The 23,883-nt window shown below is 42.3% G+C and overlaps 1 protein-coding gene and 2 long non-coding RNA genes across 6 annotated transcripts in view; 1 reads left to right on the top strand and 2 right to left on the bottom strand.

The window, feature by feature from the left end:
• The window catches only part of LOC140702607 (uncharacterized), a 2,816-nt gene extending 2,358 nt beyond the window's left edge, over window positions 1–458 (bottom strand). The window contains exon 1 of the long non-coding RNA XR_012081819.2: window positions 340–458. This is a non-coding gene — a long non-coding RNA (uncharacterized LOC140702607). The remainder of the gene's footprint in view (window positions 1–339) is intronic.
• Window positions 1–15,506, top strand: part of VRK3 (VRK serine/threonine kinase 3) — a 21,536-nt gene extending 6,030 nt beyond the window's left edge. Inside the window, exons 3-14 of one of the 2 annotated variants that reach the window (XR_013539110.1) lie at window positions 387–536; window positions 1,815–1,961; window positions 3,498–3,550; window positions 4,604–4,670; window positions 6,540–6,621; window positions 7,468–7,570; window positions 8,363–8,455; window positions 8,929–9,061; window positions 9,398–9,518; window positions 10,341–10,399; window positions 12,395–12,653; window positions 14,940–15,077. Coding sequence is in view for 1 of the 2 variants with exons in the window: in XM_078381374.1 (XP_078237500.1) it covers window positions 387–536; window positions 1,815–1,961; window positions 3,498–3,550; window positions 4,604–4,670; window positions 6,540–6,621; window positions 7,468–7,570; window positions 8,363–8,455; window positions 8,929–9,061; window positions 9,398–9,518; window positions 10,341–10,399; window positions 12,395–12,543 (1,157 nt within the window). In the remaining variant the exon portion in view is untranslated. Of the gene's footprint in view, window positions 1–386; window positions 537–1,814; window positions 1,962–3,497; window positions 3,551–4,603; window positions 4,671–6,539; window positions 6,622–7,467; window positions 7,571–8,362; window positions 8,456–8,928; window positions 9,062–9,397; window positions 9,519–10,340; window positions 10,400–12,394; window positions 12,654–14,939 lie in introns of both variants that reach the window. The other variant, XM_078381374.1, reaches the window with a different exon arrangement.
• On the bottom strand, window positions 11,651–23,883 carry LOC140702606 (uncharacterized). Of its 3 annotated transcripts, none has more exons than XR_013539111.1 (3): window positions 23,753–23,883; window positions 13,288–13,362; window positions 11,651–11,865 (listed from the first exon to the last, which is right to left on the bottom strand). It is a non-coding gene; the product is annotated as an uncharacterized LOC140702606 (long non-coding RNA). The 3 variants fall into 3 exon arrangements; XR_013539112.1 differs by lacking the exon at window positions 11,651–11,865 and adding an exon at window positions 12,999–13,166; XR_012081817.2 differs by lacking the exon at window positions 11,651–11,865 and having other exon boundaries at window positions 13,222–13,362.

Here is a 23,883-nt window from a genome sequence, read left to right as displayed (position 1 = left end):
GGAGGCAACTGTTTGTCCATTAATGGTTCAGCAGTACTAAATCAATTGTCAAGCAACACCCCATTATTTTTATTTTGCTACCCCTTATCCCACAGTCTGAATGTCGGATTGGGCCTAACAGAAGGAAGACAGCAAGGCCAGCATGTTCAGATGTTTGGACCGGAAGTAGGCTTAGGCTTCCACCAGGTTGCCCACCAAATGCTACTGCTCATCAACCCCAGTCTGGTATCTGACCCTGGCTAGTTCTAGCAATGGCAGCTCAGCCATTGTGGTGATTGTTGCTGAGATCAATGGACCTGATACTTGTCCAAGTGTATTGCATGTTATCAACACACCTACCTTGGGACATCTTTTCTTACTGACAATGCCACTTCTGTCTGGTTTAGAACTGAGCCAGGACATCCGGGATCACCTACAAAGGTCTCCTGCAGTGAAAAAAGTAGACACACTCTCACCCAGTGAAGACAAAGCTTTTGTTTCATTTAAAGAAAGCCCTCCACAAAAGTCAGTGGCTACCCCATCCCCAAAAGAAAAAGGTGAGTATTTGTGAGCATTGCAAAGATTTTATTGTTATGTGTTCATTTTATTTATTTTATTTTTATCCCACCTTTCTCCCCTAGTCGAGACCCAAGACAGCATACAAAAAGATTAAAATCAGCAATTAGTCAAAAGGAATTGATCGAGATTTAAGATGACAATCTGTACATATTGAAAACATTACTTAAAAATGAATTTTTAAAAGAGACCTCCCTGCAGCCCGAATCTGCAGATTCTCAATTGGCCCTTTAAGACAAGGGAAAGAAGTGTATTTGTGTATTAGGTTCGTGTATCAGGCTGTGGTTGGACCTTTAAGCGAAATGTATTTCCTAATACACTTTTCTTAGAGACCCCTTTTAATACACATGCCTGACACTTGCCCATATATCATTTGAATGTGAGGATTGCAACCAGTGGCATCCTGAACCTCCTATTCCTGCATTCTAGATCATTGATGAGAGAGATTGGATTTCCTTATAGCAAAATTAGGCAAAAAGCAGATCTGGATCATTTCAACTTGGTGATTCCCAATTCCTTTTTTTTTAAATCAGTAGCAACAGAAAATTACACACACCAGCCTACTTATTATTGCTGAAAGGAAGAAATCTTTTGGTGCCAATGAATTGTTTTTCTAGTGGAAGGACTAAGAGTTTATTACAGTTCTGGCACTCCAGATAAATTCTTGAATGTAAGATGTTCTAGTACCAAGCTGCTATTTGTAGATCAAAGTGGATTCCACAAGCCAGAAATCTGGCCACCTCTAGCAAACAGCCAGGTGCTGAATTCCTGTTAGAGATGGGATTAGAACTGAGTTCTTCCTGATGTTTACCTCATCATTGCCAGCATGCTCCTGCAGTACTTCTCACCTGGACTGGCGAGATGGGTATAGAAGGGAAGGCTGTGGTTGCTTCCAAACAGCAACAGTATCTGCCCATTTCTGCTACATGATAGCAGCAACATAAATATCTTTTAATGAGTTTCCATTCATGCAGCTTTTTTCTAACTTGGTGGAGAAAGCTGTTGGGACAGCAGAAGCACCAGTATGATCTTCTAACTGGTACTTCAATGATGGTGGGCAGCGTGACACCTCCAGGCTACCTAAGTCCTCAGACTTTAGTTTGGGCTGATGGCTTATACTAAGTACAGTAAAAATGTTAGCACTGCTTGTATGTTAGTTCCTTGTTGGGAACAGGGAGAGGAAAGAAGAGTTCCCGCTCTGTCTTGGACCCTCGTGAAGCTGCTTCTCATTAACCATTACTAATCTTTCTTTTGGAAAGCCGCGCCCAGTGCCCAGTCTCCCAGGAGGAAGAAAACTGCCACCGTGAAACCTCTCCTGGAAGGTCAGATCTTGAGAGACCTGAACGACAAGCAATGGATGCTGACAAAACTTCTGAGCGAGAGTGATCATGGGCTGATGTATGAAGGTATAAAAGATGCACACGTGGTCACTTACTAGACTGCAACTACATCTCTGTTCTCTTTACCACTTTCTGAAGAAAAATCGATCTTTAAGTGAAAAAGGCTGTATATCTGCCCTGTCATACAGTTTTGCTTGACATATTGGCTGAAATCGTGCTGCTTAGTGTATTAAGACCCAACTAATGTAGGCCTATTGAATTAGTGGAGATTTGATTGTTCAGCTCCTCCATATGTTCCATTGATTCAGTGGGCCTACTCTAGTTGTGACTCACTGTGCTAAGCAACAGGATTTCAGCCATTATTTCAGGCTTGTTGTTGTTGGAAGCATTTATGTCTTTTTCTATTTGAAGTACACATCTTAAAGAGTTCATGATAAACTAATACAAAATCAGAAAAATAAGAATTTAAGTGTATAAGATACCAAAACAAATCAGCTAGCACCAGAAACAGTAAACTTATAGTAGCATGGGAACTTGCTACCCTCCTATATAATAGGAAGCTGGCATGACTTGGTTAAGTAAATCAGCATATAGATGCACAGTATGCACTTATATGTGAAGCTCACTGATTCCCGCTTCACTCCCCACTTCACACAAATAGGTAAACAAGTCAAGATGCTGGACCTCTAACCTTAGCTTCCTGCTACATGTGAACTATTATTCATTGTCTTCAAGTCATGGTTTAAAGGCAGAATTGTTGGCTTCCTGGGATACCAATGTGACCCATGAAAAACAAAAATAGAACACTAGATAAAGCAGACTCGTTTGTTTTCACTATATTGTAAAAATCAGTGTCCTATTTGGAAGAAAGTTTTTACTTGGCACCTACATTTAGTTAAAAACTTCACAGGTAGACAACTCTAATGTGGGTGCTCCATAAGTGGGATTGCTTTATCACCAAAAAGGCCTTCTCCCATCATCACTCACCTGACACCTGAAAGCTGGGACACCTGGAGAAGGGTCTATTCTATTAGGAATCCTACCTTGCTTTCCCATCCACTTAACAGGTTATCATTTTTGCCAAATGGTGGGAATGTGCAGTGACATAACGTATGTCTAATATGTGCCAATCATTTCCTGGAAGCTCTTGCTCTGAAAAAATCGCATGCCAAAAGGATGCTACATGGCAGGGGATTTGTCACCTATAAGTCCTCGTCACCCAGTCTGTTATACTGATACATTTTTTGTTTCTCAGGGCTGTACTAGGCATGCGAGCCTGGCTTGCTTTCCTAGGTGGTAAACAGCAATTATTCAAAATTATGAAGAGTGTTGTACCAAAGCTGGTATGCAACAGTTGGAGAGGACAGAGGAAAATTATTCTTAAACTCTGGATGTAAAACCTTGAAGGATCACCCGGCTTCTGTTGTTGTGTTTACGAATACATTATCTCAATACTTTAAATAAACCAGTGCTTGCGTAGCTGTAAAATATGTTTGGAGTTTGCAAGCAGGAGGTCTCAGTGACAATATTATCAGTGGATTGTTGAGACCAATGTATAAAGCCACAAAATGCATGCTTTTCATTTATTTTGTCGTTTCACAGCAAAATCAGTATCTGGAGCCAGCCTTGCAAAGCAGAAATACTCCCTCAAACTTGTGAGTTCATATCTCTGTACTGGATGTAAAGTACAATATTGCAGGTGCTAAAACTGAACATTGGCAGGACATTGGTTAACTCTCAGCAGGGGAAACATGGCAAGGGGACTCGCAAGAGTAGAGAGTGGTCTGTGGCCCTACTACTCCCATCATGATTCCTGACCATTCACTAGTCTGGCTTGAGCCAATGTTCAGCAACATCTTGAGGATCACAGGATCCCCAGCCTTGCCTTACATGGATGGAAGCCATTGCAAGGCTGGCTGTGTTCTCTCTCGAAAGCCTGCAGCCTGAACAAATATCTTTCCCCCATTCTGGAAGTGTCTTGCTTCCTGTGTGTGCATTTCCACACAAGGAGACATTAGCCATTCAGTGAGGCATCCTTATTTCTTTTGCTTCTTGTTCTTTGAGGCTTAAATGGCAACTGTTGTCTAAGGAAACTTGTAGACAGCCTTCTAGACCCTTCAGTGTTTTATGGGAATGTATAATCTTTTCTCAACAACAGGAGTAGTAGAGTAGAAGAAAAAATACAGAGTGAGATGGGTGACTTTAGAGTGACAATAAGAACTTGAGTGCCAAGTATAGTTCCCCGGATGTGTTTGACACATCTACCCGTTGATCACTAGAGACACCTACGCAAGACCTTCTGTTATTTTAGATTCCCCGTTTCTCGATCTTTTATTCCTAACTTTGTGGACTATTCACCTTTTCTCATACAAAAGAGAAAGAGCAACACGTTGCATTCCAGATGCCCCTCATGTGTGGGTTTGTACGATACTAAACGCACTCGCTGTTAGCTCATTAGAAAGGCCTCCCTAGTGGCATTCTAGGCTTACTTTCTCCATATGTCTTGGTGCAGATTCATCTCTCAAATCTCGATTATTTTTTTTCCCCATCTGTAAGACAAATGTGGGAGTCTTTCCTTGGCTCTGAAAAATCTGTTGAATGTTAGAGAAATTACATATAGGCCAACTTTCTTGTAGCAATTAATGAAAGATTAGCAATGAGGCAGAGAAAAATATTTCAGTGCCGGTTTCTCTATTTCTTCCTTGCAGGATGCCAGAGATGGGAGGATATTCAATGAACAGAACTTCTTACAGCGAGCTGCAAAGAAGGTCACAGGTAAGGCTTTCCTTGACTGATTGAGATGCCTTTTCAGCTAGTAGATTCTTATACACAGTCATAGAATAAATGAGTTGAAAGGGGCCTATAAAGCCATGGAGGCTAACAACCTGCTGAATGCATCAATCCAAATCAAAGTAAATGTGACAGATAGTTGCCTAATTTTCTCTTGAGTGCCTCCAGTTTTGGAGTGCTCACCATCTCCCGAGATAACTGGTTCCATTGTCATACTGCCTTAACACTTAAGATGTTTTTCCTGATATTCAAGCCTTTTCTAAAATTGCTGCCTTAAACACACGACGCTTTTATTCAGTGCAGACAAAGAAAATAGAAGCAAAAATGTCTTGCCATTGTATTAAAATATATCTGTTTCATTAATTTCTGTAGAAAATAGATGTTTCAATTGATTTGCCACATCCTGCTGAAATCCAAAATAGACTTGTTTTGAGGGGGTGTTTGATGCTTTAAAAATTGTTAGGATACTTGACAATGGACCAGATATATAACCAGAATAGCTCAGTGGATTGGCCTGCCTGTTTGCAAAAGCAGGAATCTCTTTTCATTTGATTTTTAATTAGATCACATGAAGAAACCAACAAGCTACCAATGAACGGCCTGGGCACTTCCTGTTAAGTCAGTTGAGGAAACTGCATCCAGTAATGCCTGATTAGTTCTTATGTAGCTGAGAAAGCAGGCTGTAGTCCGCAAACACTCGTACTGAAATAAATTTATCATTAAGGTGCTACAATACTCAATTTTTTGTTATTGTGTTAAACAATGTTATACTCCATAATACTGATAGACTATAGTTATATTTCATTTTGCAGAAGTGGCAAAATTTCTAAATATCAAAAGGGCTGTTTCCCATTTGCCATGATGGCATATGTTTACTATCTGTTTAGTAAAGGGCTGACCAACCACACTCAATGGAGCCACATCTATGTGGAGGAAAGTGTGCAGTGGGGTCCCTCAAGATTCTGTCTTCATAAATGACCCGGGGACTTCCGGTGGGTGTGGCTAGAGAAAACAGCAAGATTCTGATCGAGCGGATCAAAGCTGCAGCGTCGAAGCTGCGGGGGTTTCAGATTAAATCAGCTAAGAGATTTTTTGGCTGACTCAAAGTTACCTCCAGGAGAGGAGGAACTCAGAGGGGAGTCAAACACTGACTTCAGAGAGACCTGGGGCGGGAGGGGGGGAAGAGGAAAAAAAATCTGCCACAGCGCTGAACCGACAGTTTTCTATGGAAACCAAGCCAAGCTGTCCATTTTATTTTTAAAAGAGGAGATGGGTGTGTGAATGCAAAACATACTGTGAGTATAGACCTTTTCGATGGACTATTAACTAACAGTTAAGAGAACTGGAAGGGGTTTGGAAGTTTACAAAGAACAGAGCAAGGTGAGAAGCAAAGTCAGGATTCATCAGAGCAGAGTGAGTCTTTTAAAAGAGACTCACTGTCACCTTAGGATAATATAATGGGAGTTTATTCTCCATTGAGCCTGAGGGTAGGACAAGAACCAAGGGAAGATCCAACCTGGAAATAAGGACGAATTTCCTGATGGTAAGAACCATGAAGCAGTGGAACAGCTTGCCTCCCGATGTTGTGGGTGCCCCATTGCTGGAGGTTTTCAAGAAAAGATTGAACAGTCATCCATCTGGGATGGGATGAGGTCTCCTGCCTTGGGCAGGGGTTGGACTAGAAGACCTCCAAGGTGCCTTCCAACCCTACACCGATTCTATGATGAATGATTAATAATAATAATAATAACAATGAATAAAACTGTTCATGCCAATGTTTAACATTAAAGTTGGGAGAGTCCCCCTTTGTTTACTAAATTTCTCCTATTTTTCCTATTTTGTCTCCCATGGCAGTGGAGAAATGGAAGAAACAGCATGCCGTACCATTGCTGGGGATCCCCGATTGCGTTGGTTTTGGCCTCTATGACAGCTACAGGTGAGGCAGTCGTGACTAGGGAATTCCTGCATCACCTCTTTCTTTAGTGCCCACAACCCTCGCTTCTCCAGTGCCACCATCTCTCCACCACCAATCTTGCACTTTCTTGACTGTCCTTTCCGATTTCTTTTATACCACTCTTTCTGTGTCTTTCTTGACCCCTGTCAAGGTTCAACTTTGTACTAAGAGTTGCAGAGAGAGAGAACTCACAAATATTCTCTCTCCCCCCCCCCCACAGTTCTGAAACATTTTATGAGCTTGTTTCTATGATCTTAGCTCCTTGCAAGTAAGGAATAATTGATTAGAACAGTGAATCAAATAGTACACCTCTTCTTTACTTCACTACATATCCTAACTTTCTGTCTGCAACATTTTAACTTCAATGCTTACATTATGTTACTCTTCCCAATGTGGTGTTGTTTCCACTCATTTGCTATCCTGTTTTCCAGCAGGGAAAAATACCCAGTCATTTTACTAACATATTTTTGTCCAGTACTGCCGTTCTCTTCTTAGCCTTTCCTTGTTGCTGCATTTTTTACTATGCACCTTCCCACATCTAGTCTTTTGATAATAATAAATTTTGTATATAACAAGTCAGGGAGTGGACTCAAGTAATTCTTGGAAGTTCATGACCCTAAGGTCAACTGAAATAAACTGCATTATTTCCATTTCACACTCATCCTAATTAATGGTGTTTTTTACTATTATTCAGCAATCAGTAGGACTGAAGGAGGAGTACAAAAACACATAGATGGGGTAGCTGAGGAAAGGGAACAGATGAACACTAGCTGAAATCTCTAACTAATAGCAGAATTCATTTGCAGCATTGTCTCCTTTGATTGGCAGGTTCCTCGTTTTCTCTGATTTGGGTCGCTCTCTTCAGTCCAACCTGGATGATTCTGCAAACAGGATGACACAGAAAGCTGCATTGCAGCTTGCAGTCAGGCTGGTATGGAACACCAGGAAAGAAGAAGAAGGGGGGAAGCGGAGGGAGGGGGCTTCTCAACAATACCTGTTGATGCATTCTCTCAAGCTATATATTTTGCAACTTACTTGGGATATTATGGGTGACTGCCATGCCACTGGAACAGAGGTGACTTGGATACAAGTGCCATCCTATCCCTACCAGTGTTCTTAGCTACTCTATTAATTTGGTCATATTTCAGGGGAGAAGAGGCTGTCAGATTAAGATGGTGTAATTCTGCCAAGTTTGGTCCACAGAGCAGATGCTCTCCTGAAGCAGGACTAGAATCCGGTGCTGTGCAGTGCCTCCAATTCTTTCCACAGTAGATGTGGGTTGCCACTGGTATTGGCAGCAGCAAAGCAGCACTCCGTGTCAATGGTGGGGGAAGGAGGATTTCATCCTTCCATCTCTCAGTGACTCCAAAGTTGTGTGTGCATGTGAGAATGGACATATAGGAGTCCTTCTATTCTCAGCCAATGTTTGATGTGCTCTTGGGCTAAAAACAAGTATTCAGCCCTCTATAGATATTGCTCATCAGCCCAGTGATGACTATGGATTTATAGTGTGTAGTGTTGTTCAAACAAGCAAAACGCTTCTTATCAGACTGGAATAGTGAGTGGATGTTTCAGCTATTTATCTCAGACTGTAAAAGGCAAAAGCGTCACCCCCATCACTTTCTGAAACTATTTCAAGGAAAATTGGTCCATGGGTCAATGACCGTGGGAATGCAGACATTCCACTGGTGACATGCCTCCTCTGGTTTAATCTTTTCTTTAGCTGGATGTTCTGGAGTACCTTCATGAGAATGAGTATACCCATGGGGATATCACTGCTGAGAACATATATGTGAATCCTGCCAATCTTGCCATGGTAAGGACTGTGAATGTGAACAAATGAGGGACATGCTTTGCTGATGAGTGAGTGCTCAGGAGAACATACTATTCCTTCAAATGGGAAGCTGCAAGTTTATATGTATTTTAAGGGGTAAACCAGTCAATTTGGGAAATAAATATCTTGCTCTCCTGTCAGCTATCTGAGATAAGTGCTAGGGGAGAAACATGTCTTTCCTATTGGGCAAACTGGAATAAGAAAGCTACAGGGAGATTATTATTGTGTGGAACAGTGGAGGTCACTGTGGGAAGCCACAAGATACTATGGTACCTGCTGAGTAAAACTGTTCTGACAGTGATGTCTTCCAAGATATTGAAGAGACATTGATCAGGGTGTTAGGACATAGGGCATTTGGTAAAGCTGCTGAAGATTAGACTTGGCTGGTAGCACGTTACCTTTCTCTTGACTGGTAACCATAGCACCCTGTTGAGCACTGTTGCTTTTTCCTGCAGGTCACCCTGGCAAATTACTGCTTTGCTTTCCGATACAGCCCTGGAGGAGTGCATGTTTCTCAGCGTGAGGGCAGCAGGACTCGTCATGAGGGCACCTTGGAGTTCATCAGTCTGGAGAGCCATAAAGGAGCTGGTGAGATTTCATGGTTTGCAACCTGAGCATGAAACTTCATGTGTCAGATAGAATATGGTGTGTACAGTATATGTCATGTGAGGTTTTAGTTTAATCCCTGCCCTGCCCTCTGATTTTTTTTTCTGAGCTTGACCATGCTGGCTGAGGACTCAACTGCTCCATGCTCTGTCTTATCCTTGCACCTGTGATGGTTCAAGAGCTGATCCCACTAACCTGTTTGTTGGTCCTTTGACCTACAAAACATCTCCCTTATTCTTCTGGAATATAAGGCTGGAACTGGGCTTTAAAGGGTGTTTTTTTTTCCTGTGTATGTCTTTTCTTTTCATGCCCTATCAGCACCATCCCGTCGGAGCGATCTTGAGTCCTTGGGTTACTGTCTGGTGAAGTGGCTGTGTGGGTCTCTTCCCTGGTCTGAGGATCTGACGGATCCAGGTGTAGTCATGGAGAAGAAAGAGAGGTAGGAGTGTGTGTGCATGCATTGTGTTGTGCTGTGCCTAGAAGTCCTTGTTTTTTAGCATGGGCATCACACTATTCTCATGAGACTGAAAAGGAAACCCTTGGTACATCTGGATGAAACGGTGGGGAAAAATTAAAGCCATTAGCAGTAAAAGCTAAAGCAGTTTTTTTCAACCCTAACTGCATGTGCAGTTGCAGTCAGTTCTGCCCATTATCATTGGAGCCCTTAAAGAGAGTGAGCTTGACTCTTCCTCGATTCCATGCTGCGCCTTCTCTCAATCTAGATGTGACATTTCACTCTCTGCAATTCCCATCGAGTTTCCTTATTTCCTAGACTGGCAAAATAGCTTTGAGTCTTGGGCACAGAAAGATGCTGAGTGACATGGAGCATGGCAGGTATTGTGCCCCTGCAATCTTGGACAATATGATTGTCTAGTTGTCAGGAGAAATATCTCTCCCCTTTGGGCATCCTTCATGCCTCCAGAGGAAATAACTTAAAGCCTTCAGGTGGAAATCACAGGGAAACAGAATTTAGTTAAAGTTTAGGAGAACTTGGAAGCTGGTAGGTCCTCAGTTAGTATTTAAGTAGAGACTAACAGCCATCTGTCAAATATAATGGCATTGGATCCCACACAGCAGGGCCTGCATGCAGCAGTGGGTTGGACTAATGACCTCAGATATCTCTTGCAGTATTATGATTCTGTGATCTGTTTTAGTGGGTTTGCAAAAAGATGAGTAAGGATGCCAGTGGATTCTCTGCTCAGTCTTATTTTTCCACATTTTTTGTTTGAACAATCACTTCTCTCTGTCTCTGTTACTGTAGGTACAAATCAGATGTTATCAAGCATCCAAAACTGACACATGGTTGGGCAGCAATTCCAGGTATGTATTTGTTTAGAAGGTTTTTTTGTCACATTTATACTCAGGCTGTCATTTGAGGGTTTTGTGTAGCATAATAAGGCAGTCTTACTTTTATCCGGTTCATAACTGCAAACCATATTATTTGCCTGAGAAGGAGTGTCATGGAAATCTTTACTCTAAAATAGCAAGCACCCAACACTTGCATCAGAGTTTCTTTTTATTATTTACTTGAAATGCACTCCAGTTGACTAATCTACACAGAGCCCAAATCAAGGCTCTAAACAGAAGCCCAGTGTGTGGGGCAGGCCCATGTTTCAGGGTTTTTATTTTTTTTTCTGCCTTAATACATCTGGGAGATGTCTAGATGAGTTGTTCTCATCTCCCATTGTCTAGACTATAATGCAGCCGTACAGATAATGTTCAGCTCCAGTTCCCACCAGCCCTCCTCAGCCAGCATAGCTAATGATGAAGGATGATGGGAGCTGTTGACCAACACCATCTACAGAGGCACACTTTGCCCACTTCAGCTCTAGAACAATTGCTTCTGAACTGTCACATTCATAAACTGTCCGCTTCTAAGTTGGTCCCCAGCTTCTCTTTCTACTTACACCCTTAGCTATTAAATATTTCCTCAACATGGCTTGCTCTGACAAATTTTACAAGTCTGTCTTTCTTACATAGTAAATAGACAATTTATCAGAGTTCTTACTGAGACAAGTCAGCAGGGGCTTTCTTAGTGAGATGAAAGCTTCCATGTGTGAGCCACTGGAGAAGCTAATGAACTGGGGGATGTGTCAAGCTGTGATCAGTTTTAAAAATTTAAGTTCTTGGGGAAACCAGTAATCAGAGGCTTAGACCCCTGCCGTTCTAGGGCCTGGTACTTTCTTACATGCAGAAATAGGCAAGGATTTTGCCACTCCTCCGTCTTTCCTCTGGATTCAATCTGTATCAGTGACCCCGCAGTTTTATGGAACAGCTTGTTGTGATCTGCAAATTATGGAACTCAATACTGGAGGATGTAAAAAGGAGCCTTTACATCTCTGCTATTGAAAGCCGAGTTATTAAGGCCACCTGTTGAAGTTCTTCTTATATTCTCACATCATTAGAAGTAGAGTAGACAGTCACAAGAGAAGGTGCCTTCTCTGTGATAGCATTCCCTTGCTTGAGAAAGTTTGCCTGCCCTCATTGCTACCTGTATTTTATTGGGCAGAAAGACCTCTATTTTCCAGCAGATGTCTTTTAAGTCTAGTGGCACAAAGAGTAATACATTCATTTTGTTTGAACCACTCCACACTTTTAGTGCTACCTTTATTTCATATTGCATTTTTAAACATTTGCTATACTGTTGCAATTAATCAATTTAAGTAGAAATATGTGCAGACACTGTCTCTTTTTAAAATCCAAACCATGAAATCAGCGGTCCCTATTTCGATCTTTATGCCAGTGTGGACACCCTCTCAGTGCAGTTAGTATTTGGTCCTCAAAGCCTGTAATAGACAGCTAGTGTGAGTAGAATGAAATTCTAGGTATCCTGAACTGTGAAATTCACTGGGTAGCCTCGGGGTAGTCATTCTTTTTTACCCAGATCTACATCACAGGGTTGTTATAAGGAAAATGGTGGAAAAGAAAAGCTCCCTGAGCTTCTTGTAAGAAAGGGAACATATAAATGTTGCTACAGTAGGATCTCCTTATCTGTGGAACCAATATCTATGGTTGCAGGTATACCTGATCATCACTGCTGCAACCTAGCCCTCAGTGCACACACTCACTTACCTCCTCCTCTTGCCCCTCCCCCCCGCCTCTCCCTCTCGTTAATGGACTCACTAAAATCCCTGGTTCCACACCTCCGCAGTGGGGGCTTAGGACTTCTTCCCCACAGATACGGGAGCCCTACTGTCATGCATATATAATTAACCACACAGCCTTCAGGGCAGGGGCCTAAGCATTTGGCAATACTAGAAAGGTTTCCTTATAGGATTCCATCATTCTCCCTTATATCCTGGATCCTTTTTGCAGAAGCTGTCCGGAGTTACCTGCAGCAAGTGATGCCCTTGGAATATGAGGAGAAGCCAGATTATGAAGAGCTGCGGACCATCCTGAGGAGGCCTCTGGAGCAGATGAAGGCATTTGCCTATGACTCAGTGAACCTCAGAGTGGGACCTTAGGTAGCAGTAGCTGAGACTAGTTGTGTTCTTTCCACATACCCAGATCTCTCTGTGTGGGAAACGCTTGCACTCACACTGGGCATTACATCAGCAAGCCTTAAGTATATGGGGTAAATGACATGCTACATTATTTGCTCTTCTTGAAAACTGTGCTTAAGGTGGCCACCTTTATTTTGTAGGGGAAGCTGCCATGTAGGGCCCCAGTGTCCCGATGGGATCCTTACACCAGTTTCCCTGCAATGCCATCACTTCTCCTTGCCCCATTATTGTTCACATGCGTATATGTGTATCTGGATCAGAACAAAGGCCTTCCTAATCCAGCGTGCCCTTTATCGAGCGGCCATCCATCACAGGTCATGGGAAACCCCCAACCAGAATGTGCCAAGCTGTCAACAGCATCCAGGAGTGGAACATTTGAGAAGAAATTGGTACCAAGATGCCAGACCAGACTGGGCTTTGCGGAAGAGGTTTCTTTAAAAACGAAATCTATTTGTTTAAGCAAGATTTTTTAAAATCATGTGAATAGTCTAAAATGTCAACATCAGATGACAGGCTGGAAGGATGAAACATAGTTGAAGGAGGCAATTGCAGAAGGCAGATCACTGGATTCTTCTTCGTGGCCTCTGTGAATTACACTATGGGTAATCCGCGCATGCATGGAGCCTTGTCAGAATATTCTAGAGCTTCTGTGGTAGCAAAGGAAAATATATTAGCATAGACCCTTCCCCCCCCCGGTATATGTACCTTGGTGCCAAGGCTCTCCCTTCAGTTTCTTTCAACCGCACGTTGAGAGCCTCAATCGTTGCTTCTGTGAGAAATCTGAAAATGAAAGGAGGAAAGTTATTGAAATTTATTTATTATTATCCTTATTATTTTCAAAGGATACACTCCAGCCTTAAGGCCGAAGCGTCCCCCCCCCCCGACCTTTCCGTTGTTTCCTTTTCTAAACTGTTTCTCAGTTCATGGCCTTTTCATGGCCTTGGCGTGACACCCTGCCTCCGGGTAAGACAGCTTATTAGTCACCCAGAGTGTGATTCACAGAGGCCACAAAGAAGAAGAACAGGTTACTTACCTGCAATTGTAGTTCCTTTGAGTGGACCTCTGTGATTCACAGGTCCCAACCTGGCCTCCCCACTGTCACGTCCTTTTCTTTATGCGGCGGTTGACCTAATTGAAGGGAGAGCCTTGGTGCCAAGGTACATTTACTGGGGGGGAGGGGTCTATGCTAATGTATTTTCCTTCCCTACCTCAGAAGCGCTAGAATATTCCGGCGAGGCTCCACGCATGTGCAGATTACCCATAGTGTGAATCACAAAAGTCCACTCAAACAACTACAGTTACAGGTAGGTAACCTGGCGTTCCCACTTACCTCTCCTTTCCACTGCATCTTCTCTCAGCTCCCGCCTGGCTTTATACATGGACAGCAGTCTAGACTTGAAAATTCTGCTCTTTTACAGTATTTAGTTATTTAATTTGTTTATATGCAGTCTTTCTCCCAGAATTGGGACCAGAAGCAGTTTATATCATAAACATAGAAAATAGTGGCATTAAAACACAGTTAGTTACAAACACTAAAATAGAGTTAAAGCTATTGGAAAAAAGTTTTGTGTGTAAGTTGAGCCTACAAGAATGGTGGTTACCAGCTGGGAAGAATTTTTGATAATTAAAGGTGCCATCCTTCTGTCCTGTGGCTTGCCCAATTCACAAATAATCCATATCATTACATGAAAGGCATGGTAGCTGCAGGATAGGAGGCAGAAGTCTTTAATAACCAAAAATCTCCTGAGGGAAAAAAAAAACTTATGCAAAAGGATTTTGGCCACAGTAGTATTAAAATACTGTTAAAACTAAATAGGGCGCATCAAATCCTCATAATTAAAATACTCAAAATGCTTGCTCAAACAAAGCAAAATCAGCACTTCAGCTAAATCTTATTGTCAGAAGGATATTCATTTCTGAAAGCTTGCCTAAATTAAAAAAAAATTCTTTGCATGCTGGAGAAGGAACAGCAGGGAAGGCGGGGCAACCCTAGCCTTACATCAAAGAGTGACAGCACCAAGGAGAGGCCCCAGAGAAGGCCTTCACATCTCCACCGAACATGTCTCTCTGAAGGTGGTGGTACCACGAGAAGGGCCCCTCCGGTAGATCTTAATGCCCAGGAGATGAGTCTGGACCCAAGTCGTGTACAACTTTATGGTTTATAACCAGCATTTTGAATTGTGCTTTGCAAAGGAGTGTCCGCCAGCTGAGGGGAGTAAGTTACAAGTTCCCTGGCTGTAATGTTTCCAACCAGCTGAAGTGGTCAGACACTCTCCAAAGGCAGTTCCATGCAGCTTACAAGCTAAATATCAAAAGTAATGAGCAACGAGAGTGATTTACCACGTTCTGCTTTGCAGATCTGAGAAGTTGCAAGAAGATGGAACAGAAACTCAAGCCCTCTGGAATGTCCACACACTGGAACGGCTGTGAATATATTTCCTCTTTGTTTTTTATGCGTGACCTTTTGTGTGCGAGTGAATTACTATTTCATGGAACTCTTTGTTGGGATCTTTTCATCGCCTTTTATAGACTCACATTCTGTGAAATTTCATTATTCAATGAATACTTGTCTAGGGAGAAGAAGGGTGAAGCCCCGCTTGGCAAGCACTTACTTGAACTCGGCTGTAAAATTGCTTAGCAGGGTGGATGTTCCTGGGAATGAGGAATACTGAGTGTGATGAAAGAGAGAGTGGTCTAACTGTTTTAATGCATTTCACTGTATAGAGATTAACCACCATTTTACAATCTCTCATAATTTTAAATTTGTTTCTTGCGCCTGAAGATGCATTTATTTTAACTTTGATTTTAATGTAAGCTGCCTTTGTTCACAAACAGAGAGGTGAAGCACAAGTATTTTAATTCAAATAAATAAATAGATAGATACTTTGTTAATTTTTATAATAAAAGTATTTTCCAGTTCTAAAGCTGTATTCAATTTGCTGTCCTCATGTCAACAACAGCGACCAGTATTGGGTTACTATTACAGGACATATTCAGAAGCAAGCATATTATTTCTATAATGTTTGCCACACTTTCCTACTTCTGACACAAGGAAGAGAAGTTATTGGAAGAAAAAAATTTAACTGCCTCCCTGCCCTCCATAACCAAGAGCATTAGCGTTTTTCCTGTTTTCGATGTTGATGTAGGCTACATTTGCAAAAACAATAAACCAGAATTTCTGAATATTCTGGCTTATAGTTTATGGAACATTCTGCCCAGTTCTTTCCTGTCAGCTTGACCTGCCAGCAGAGTGGTTGAACAAACCAGAAGCTCTTTTAGGAAACGAAAGTTAGTGTTACATCCACAGGGTATTGGTTGCACAATGTAGTCCTGCTTGAAGTCCCATTGAAATTAATGGGACTTAAGTTAGTCAAGACTAATTTCTCCCATTGATTTCAGTAGGCCTGCTCCAAGAATGATTAATTCTTTTATCAAACCTGGGGACAACTGGGCTTCTTCCTAAGCCAATGAAGTATCATAAACCAAAATGATTCTCAACCGTTCTAGCTTATCATTCATTTCTCACAAGATTAAAAAAAAAACAGCTGTACTTGGTCCAATGTATAAGACTGATTTCTCAACGTACTTAACAGAAATACATGCCATATAAAATGCTAGTTGAAACAACAATCTTGCATTTCCAATGTCAGGCTGTGTTGCTGTTTTAAACTACAACTTTCTTCACCCAGGAACATCCTGGAAGGAGCTGGAGCAGGCCCTATTCCAGTAATAGGCAGTTCAGGAATACACTTTCCGCTCTTTTGATTCCTTTTATGCAGGATAGTTGTCCCATGCACTGCATGATCTTTGGTTGGCATGACCTGCATGTAGCTTTAAAAAAATTACAGCTAAAAGATGAGAATGTTTGTCCATTACATGTTCATGAATTGCACCCTGGTCATGCCTGGAGCAGCTAGTTTAATCTGTGACTCATTGTGAGCAGGATGGTAGAGAAAACTTTCCTGATTACCTCTTTACTTTTTTTCTAGGAAACAGAGAATTCTCCAGCAGTGTTGCTGGGATGTATCTCTTACAGGCCAAAATCCAGTTTGGGAGCCTCAGTAAAGTGGACTAATTCGATCTATGGAAATTACTTCAGTGTTTGCAAGTCCCACTTATTTAACTGGGGCGGCTCTAGTTCAGACCAAAACTTGGGATTCATAGAATCATAGAAAAGTGAAGTTGGAAGGGGCCTACAAGGCCATCAAGTCCAACCCCCTGCTCAATGCAGGAATATAATCAAAGCATATCTGTCAGGTTTTCTCGAATGCATCCAGTGTTGGAGCACTCACCAACTCCCGAGGTAACTGGTTCCACTGTCAGATTTGCCCTTACAATTTATCCTTTTTGCCTGAAGAGCAATTTTTTAAAATCTGTTAATAAATATTCTTGTATTTATTTATGCATTGTATGCAGTGAGGCACAGGGCCAAGAATGACTAAAAGCAAATCAGAATGCAAGAAGGTGAAATATTCCAGATGGCTGTTCAATAGGAGAACTTTATGAATGCTGTTTGTGAAGTACATGGAACTACATGTTCCAATTGCTCCCGTTTATTGCTTATACAAGAGCAATTAGAACATGGCGTTCTGGATATTGAGCAGGTACTTCAAAGCTACGTGTGAGATCTGCAACAAAATGTGACAGCATGGAATACTCCCATTCACGCATCCTCCTGCATTTCATTCCCCATCCAGTTCTCCATCCCTGCCTACCCCATCAATCAGCATTATTTGGCTGATGAGCACTACAAGAAGGTATTGCGCTGTTCCGTGTTGTCCTTCCTTCATTGTGTCCTCACCTTCCCCCCCCTCCTGTGCACTTTTTCAAATTCTGCAAACATTCAAGCTTCACCCAAGACTTCTGAGGCTTCCCTCTTCTTCTGCACAGATAATGCCAATTTAACTACATAAACAATGGCATTGCACATTGGAAACAAAGGGTATTTATTATGTACTAAGATCATATTGAGTGGTGAATATTAAGTTCAGTTCCATCAACTTAGGTAGCTGTCTTGCCATTTTTCTTTGTTTCTTAATATTCCTTTCTGCGGCATCCTCATGTTTATGCACTAATGGCTGTTCTATATTAAAAAGAGGATTTTGGATCATCCTGTTGTCAGACCCTGGTTAAATCAACAAAGCCTCTCTGCATGTAACTCTGGAGTAACACTGGGAATTGAATGGAGAGGCTTAATCCTTCTGCTGTCTTTTAAATACTTGCTGGGCCATTGCTTCCAAGGGATTCCCTACAGTCTGATTCTTATCTCTAAGCAACAGCATTGCTTCATGCAGCAGTTTATTGGAGAAATAACATAATTTATTTACAGTAGCTCCTTTTTCTTTTATTCTTCAGAGGCACTTTGCTCACATCTGGAAGGGCTATTAAGACAAGTGTTTATATTTGCATCTAGATGAAAATTCAGAATATTGGTAGCTTGGCTTGCATGAGGACTGAAGTTGTATGATCAGATTTGCAGGATAGAGAAAAGGATTAGATAGATGTATGTGAAAGGATATTATGCTTTTAGAGGGCAGATGAGTGAGGCATAATTTGAGACAGAGTGAAAAATATTAAGAGATCTACTCTTCACAGGAAGCAGAAGTGGAGGGAGTACCCCCCTAAAAAAAATCCAACCCCATGGAGGTAGGGAAAGAACATAATCTAGAAACTTAATGGTTTTGGTGCAGAGATGTCTCCCCTCGGAACATGGTAAGTGGAAGATAGGACGATACCTACATATATCCATGGCAGAGTCTTGCTTTCGGGCCTGTTGTTGTTCACACTATCACAATATACTGAAACTTCAGCTATGAAATAATAGCTTCCAGTAAGAGCCTTACAGTAGTAATCACAGGTTACTAATTAGTTGTTCATGCAAACTTATCACAGAAATTCCTGTGCTTCTTCAGTTTGAACCAATGCAGATGTTGACTGTATCTACACTGTACGGTAAGACGGTTTGATACCACTTGAGCTGTTGTCGCTCCCTCCTACTGCAACTTGGGATCTGAAGTTTGGTGGGGTACTTAGAAATTTGTACTGCATTAGTTGTGAGGACTGCACTAATGCTCCCTGGCGGAAAAGTCTAAGGACAACGTAGATACAAAGATGCAGGGTTGTTTTGTTGTTGTTTAATTGTGCTTGGAAATGCATGTTTTGGAATCTAAGGCCAAAAGCTCTTTTCTTTCAACCACAGGAATTGTGGCAATCATAGCTCCAGTTCAGACTGATTAATTACTGTTTGTTCACCCCTAAAACTTATGAAATTGCTCCTTTTTAAAATAACTTCTGAGAATTCCAAAGGAACTATTTGCATGGCATAGCATTCTGGCCCATCAGAATGGGCCTCCAGTCGGCCCACAGGGCAGGTGTCTGTCACTTTTAACCCTGCGATGGCCTTCCGTGTGAAAGAATGCATTTAACTCCTTCCTGGCCACACATGTTTAACTCCTGCCTATGGAAATATTCTAAAATCTTATCTTTAAAAGAAATAATATACAGCAGCTCACTCATTTAAGTTGAGAAATTACTGTTTTCTCTCTTGGTGGCTTTGAATGATCTCAAAACACATTTTACCTGGTTTACTGATGAGTTAAGTTTACCTAGTTTACTCATAAGTAGGTTTACTCATAAGTTTATGGGCCCACATGATTTCATATGATTTTTAGATGTTATCCTCCCTAAACCAAGTTTATATCATAGATGCTATTTGTACCCACAGTCCACACTACATAAATCATGGATCCTCCAGTGCATGGCTTTGCAGTGGTGCAGTGGTATCCTGTAGAAGACCATCTGGATGGCTGCCATGTCATCATTCAGGCTGCCCTTTGCTCTGTAAAGCTTGGCATCCTTTTTCCTGCTGGCAACGCGGGCACGATATTGTGCAGCAATATTGGACCATTTCCTGGCTATTTGAACTGTAGCTACAGAAGCACAACTTCCCCTCAGTTTTTTGCAGAATTTAATATTATTAATAGGCAAAACGTAGGAAATTACTCTCTGGGCATTCCATGATTTTACAGGTCCCCATCATCTTCACTCACATCCGTGCACTCCATTTATTTAACTTTTGCTTGAAGGTGGGGATTGAGATTACACATGTCCGTGTCAGAGGGCTTGAATGGTCTGATCCAAGAGGTGGTCAGCCTGAAGGGGAAACCGCAACAGACAAAGAGAGAGAGAGAACTGTTTTGTTTGTAAGTAGGATAAATGATTGCCTACCATATACTTGTGGCTTCTCATTGCCATCTTGTGTCTTTTGGTGGTATCGCATCTATACAATTCCACTGGGTGATTCTGCAATCTGCAGCCAAAAAGGGAGCAGAGCAGCAAAGCAGTGTCACCGTGTTTGTGGAACCCTCAGAGTTTGTGGAACTGCAAACTAAATACAGTACACTTTTTAAAGAAGGAGGATAGCAGCCTTCCAATATCTGAAGGGTTGCCACAGGGAAGTGGGCATCAATTTATTCTCCATTGCGCCTGAGGGTAGGACAAGAACCAAGGGGTGGGAACTCCTCAGAGGGAGACCCAACCTGGAAATGAAGAATTTCCTGATGGTGAGAACTATGAAGCAGTGGAGCAGCTTGCCTCCCGATGTTGTGGGTGCCCCATTGTTGCAGGTTTTCAAGAAAAGATTGGACAGCCATCCGCCCGGGTGGTATGAGGTCTCCTGCCCTGGCAGGGGTTTGAACTAGAGAAGATCTCCAAGGTCCGTTCCAACTCTACGATGATTCTTTAATGATGAATTATTGATGTTAACGAAATGTACTTTCAAATTGCCTAAGAATTTTTTCATCCAATAGAAGTCGTGAGGGCTGCTAGAAGCCAATAAGAACATTGTTGGGAAGGTGCTTTCCCTGTTGGATAGCCTTCGTTCAGGTGCATGCCAAAGGAAGCTTCTATCTTTACTGCCTAATTCGGCAAACACCAGTGTGGCTATGAACAGTATTTCTACCGAAATTCTTAACGCTGCCAGTTACAGAGAATGGCAGCTAGCCTGACAGATGAAATTTTTTCAGCTCCTTTTGAGTAAACTGTCCTCATTTGGTTCACATAGGAAGCTTAATTGGAGCCACACTGAACTACAATAGGTATGTTTGGGTTGGACCCTCTATCCAGTTAGCCAAGGGGAGTATGTAGAAGGAGGGAGGCTGAGTATTCGACGCGTCCTACTCAATGTCCATGTCTTCCTTTGCAGGTTGATGGAAGGCCGGTGGGTTGTTCTTAAGCTGATTATCTTGAGTCATGCCACACAGAGAGTAAAATGCACTTGCCATGTTCCAATATGTTGCTGCTCTCTCTCTCCAAAGAAGCCAATGACTCAGATTTTGTCTGCTGGTAAAAATATGATTTATTTCCAGCTCTGCAGTGCTCAATATGAGCAGCCGATTTAGGCTTCGAAAGGCTCCTCACAAGAAAACCAAGGAAATTGCTGCAGTTCAGTGTCTTGGCAAGATGAAATCATCCTTCAGTTGGAATTAGTCTGGAGGAGTTAAAGGCTGTTACAGAATTATGCCCCCTTCTTGGAGGGACAAATGCACATGGGGAGGGGGGTAGATTCAAGAAGGTAGACTCCATTACGAACCTGGGTTTCTGGCATGGACGCTGGAGGCTGAATGGTCACAGCCGAGGCAGCAGACTAAGACGCATCCACCCTCTTCAAGGATAGTCATGGCATCAGCAGAAGAGAATGGATAGTTCCAGTGCTGATGGGGCAGAGGAACCTCTGGAGGGTAGCAGTGGTAACTGAACGTGACATTAGTGGAGGATCTTTCACAGACAACGGTAGTGACACTCAAGCTAACAATAGGAAACCACTGCTGAATCTTTCTTACCTTGAAAACCCTAAAATGACAAAGTCCAAACTGAAATAAGAGATAGTGTTGGGAGATGAGACTCCCAGGTTGAAAAAGGATTCAGTCAGCTACCGGGGAAGATCAAAGGACAGGTATGAAAAGGACTGTAGCTAATGATGCAACTAAATTAAAGCCAAAAGCATGTCTAGTGGCTACAGAACTGTAGGAGTCATTCTCCTGTTTCATTTCTGACCCCCAGGCCAACATTTCCAACCACATTTGGTTCTGCTTTGTTTCCTACTTTTGTGTTCCAGTCGCCTCTGATTATAAGCATGTCTTTTTGATGTATGATCAGTTTCCTCCCGAGGTTTTCAAGTTTCTGATGGAAGGTTTCAGTTTCATCTTCTTTGCCAACTTAATTGGAACATAAACTGGAATGAAGACTATGTTGATAGGTTTTCTTTGAAGTCTGAGGGATACAGTATTACTCAGTCAGGCCCAGCATTATAGCCCCTTACTGCCTGTGCTACATCTTGCCTCGACATTAGAGCTGCTCCATTTCTCCTGAATTTGTCATTTCCAAAGTTAAACACTTTTAGCTGTCCGACCGAAAATGTGCCCCCCAACTAATTGTGTATAGGGTTGCAATGTAAATGTCACAAATTAACTTGTTTAAGATTTCTTTCAAACCCTACAGAACATGAATAAATCCTGTCCAAATGTTATGTGAAGGCAGAATTGTGCATCAAAGAGTCCAGTCAGCCCCACTTTAAGTTTCTCAGAGTATGTTTTTCTGATCAAGGGAGTATTCCAAGCAGCAAATGCCGAGAACACGTTTGTGTGTGTGTGTGTTCTAGAAAGAGAAGATTGGTAGAATACACTGCTGTGCAGGATTAATAGGGGCTATTTAATAACCCCTGGGACATTTGTAAGTTGTTTCTCATGCTAGACTTAAGCATTCAAATAAAAACAAAGCCTTATTATTAAATATCCCTGATTACAGTGAATATGAATGAGTCCCTTCATGCCAACCCAGTGTGATTCCGTTGCCCGAGTGCTGGATTAGGGCATGGGAGTTTGAGTTTTTAGTTGCCACTGAGACAACGGTCAATGGGAGGGCCTTTGTTCACACAGCCTCAGCAAGGCCTGCTCCATAGGGCCGTTGTAAGGATAAAGGGAGGAAGAGGCACACACCTATGCCACCTGAATATAAATGCTACTAATAGAATAGAGTAGGAACTTTGTATTTGCGAGAGATCTGTTCCAGACTTCGCCTGCGGATGCTGAAAAATGCAGATGATAGCAAACTCTATTATAATAGCTAATACTATGCATAGCATGATCTCTGGCTTCCTCTGTTGGCCAGATCTGATATCTTCATTGTTAAAAATGTACTGTATATTTGGGGGAATGTTTCTTTTAATGTTTTTAGACCAAGGATAAATGAATCAGTGGATACTGATCCCATGGAAAATGGGGCCGTACTGTATTCTTGCTAAAGTACAATCTGCAGGAAGCCAAAATCACAGTAAACTCAGCAACAGATAACCTGTGGTTGAATATGTTTCTGATGAATCAGGAAGGGTAAAATTTCGCATTGTCCGCTGTCCGAATGCGGCAGAAATGCTTTAGATAAGTTTTGCAGTTGTGTAGCTGTTTGAGGGCAACATCCAGAACCACTAAAGGTTAGGAAGATTGCCAGCTTTCTTTGCACTGACACCCCCCCCCTCGGCCACTTGACCTTTCAGCCATTCTCAAGCCACCCAGTGACCATTTATTTCTTTACATCAAATTCCTATTAAAAGGCACAAGAACCAAGGCTGGCTGGGAGTTTGTATATTTAATTAAAATTGAATTAAATGTTGTAGATCAAATCCACCAGAAAATTTAGACACTTTGTTTCCAAACACGGTTTCCAAACACATCACGAAAAGTTTAAAAAGAAACATACAGCATCCTCTCTAAAAGGGTGCGTCCCTGGAAGCCTTTAAAGCAGTGGTCCCCAACCTTGGGCCTCCAGATGTTCCTGGACTTCAACTCCCAGAAATCCTGGGCAGCAGAGGTGGTGGTGAAGGCTTCTGGGAATTGTAGTCCAAGAACATCTGGAGGCCCAAGGTTGTGGACCACTACTTTAAAGGGAAGGCTCAGCCGGCCAGTTCGGCTTGGCTTGAGGGGCCTCCGGACCCGCTGAGAACTGGTTTCTGTCCCGAGAAGGACCAAAAGCGCTTCCCTTCCAGAACTCGGAGAAGTTACTTTTTGGAAAATTATTTTTTTCACAGACTCCTCCAGCCCTATAGCGGCCAAGAGGTGGTGATGGGAAGGGATTCTGGCGGACTTGCAGTCAAAAAAAAAAGGGTGACTCTTCCAACCTTTGCCGGTGGCTCACCGGGCGCTGGCCTCCCGAGCCGGGGATGATGGGTGCTGTAGTCCATCCACATTTTAGAGGGCGGGGAGGTCCCCATCCCGGTCCCGCCTCCAAGCCTTCTCCCGGCATCTTCTC

The sequence above is a fragment of the Pogona vitticeps genome, chromosome 13 (genome assembly GCF_051106095.1).
Source record: "Pogona vitticeps strain Pit_001003342236 chromosome 13, PviZW2.1, whole genome shotgun sequence".
In the NCBI taxonomy this organism is placed as follows: Eukaryota; Metazoa; Chordata; class Lepidosauria; order Squamata; family Agamidae; genus Pogona; species Pogona vitticeps.
This window is presented reverse-complemented; position numbering and strand designations above follow the sequence as displayed.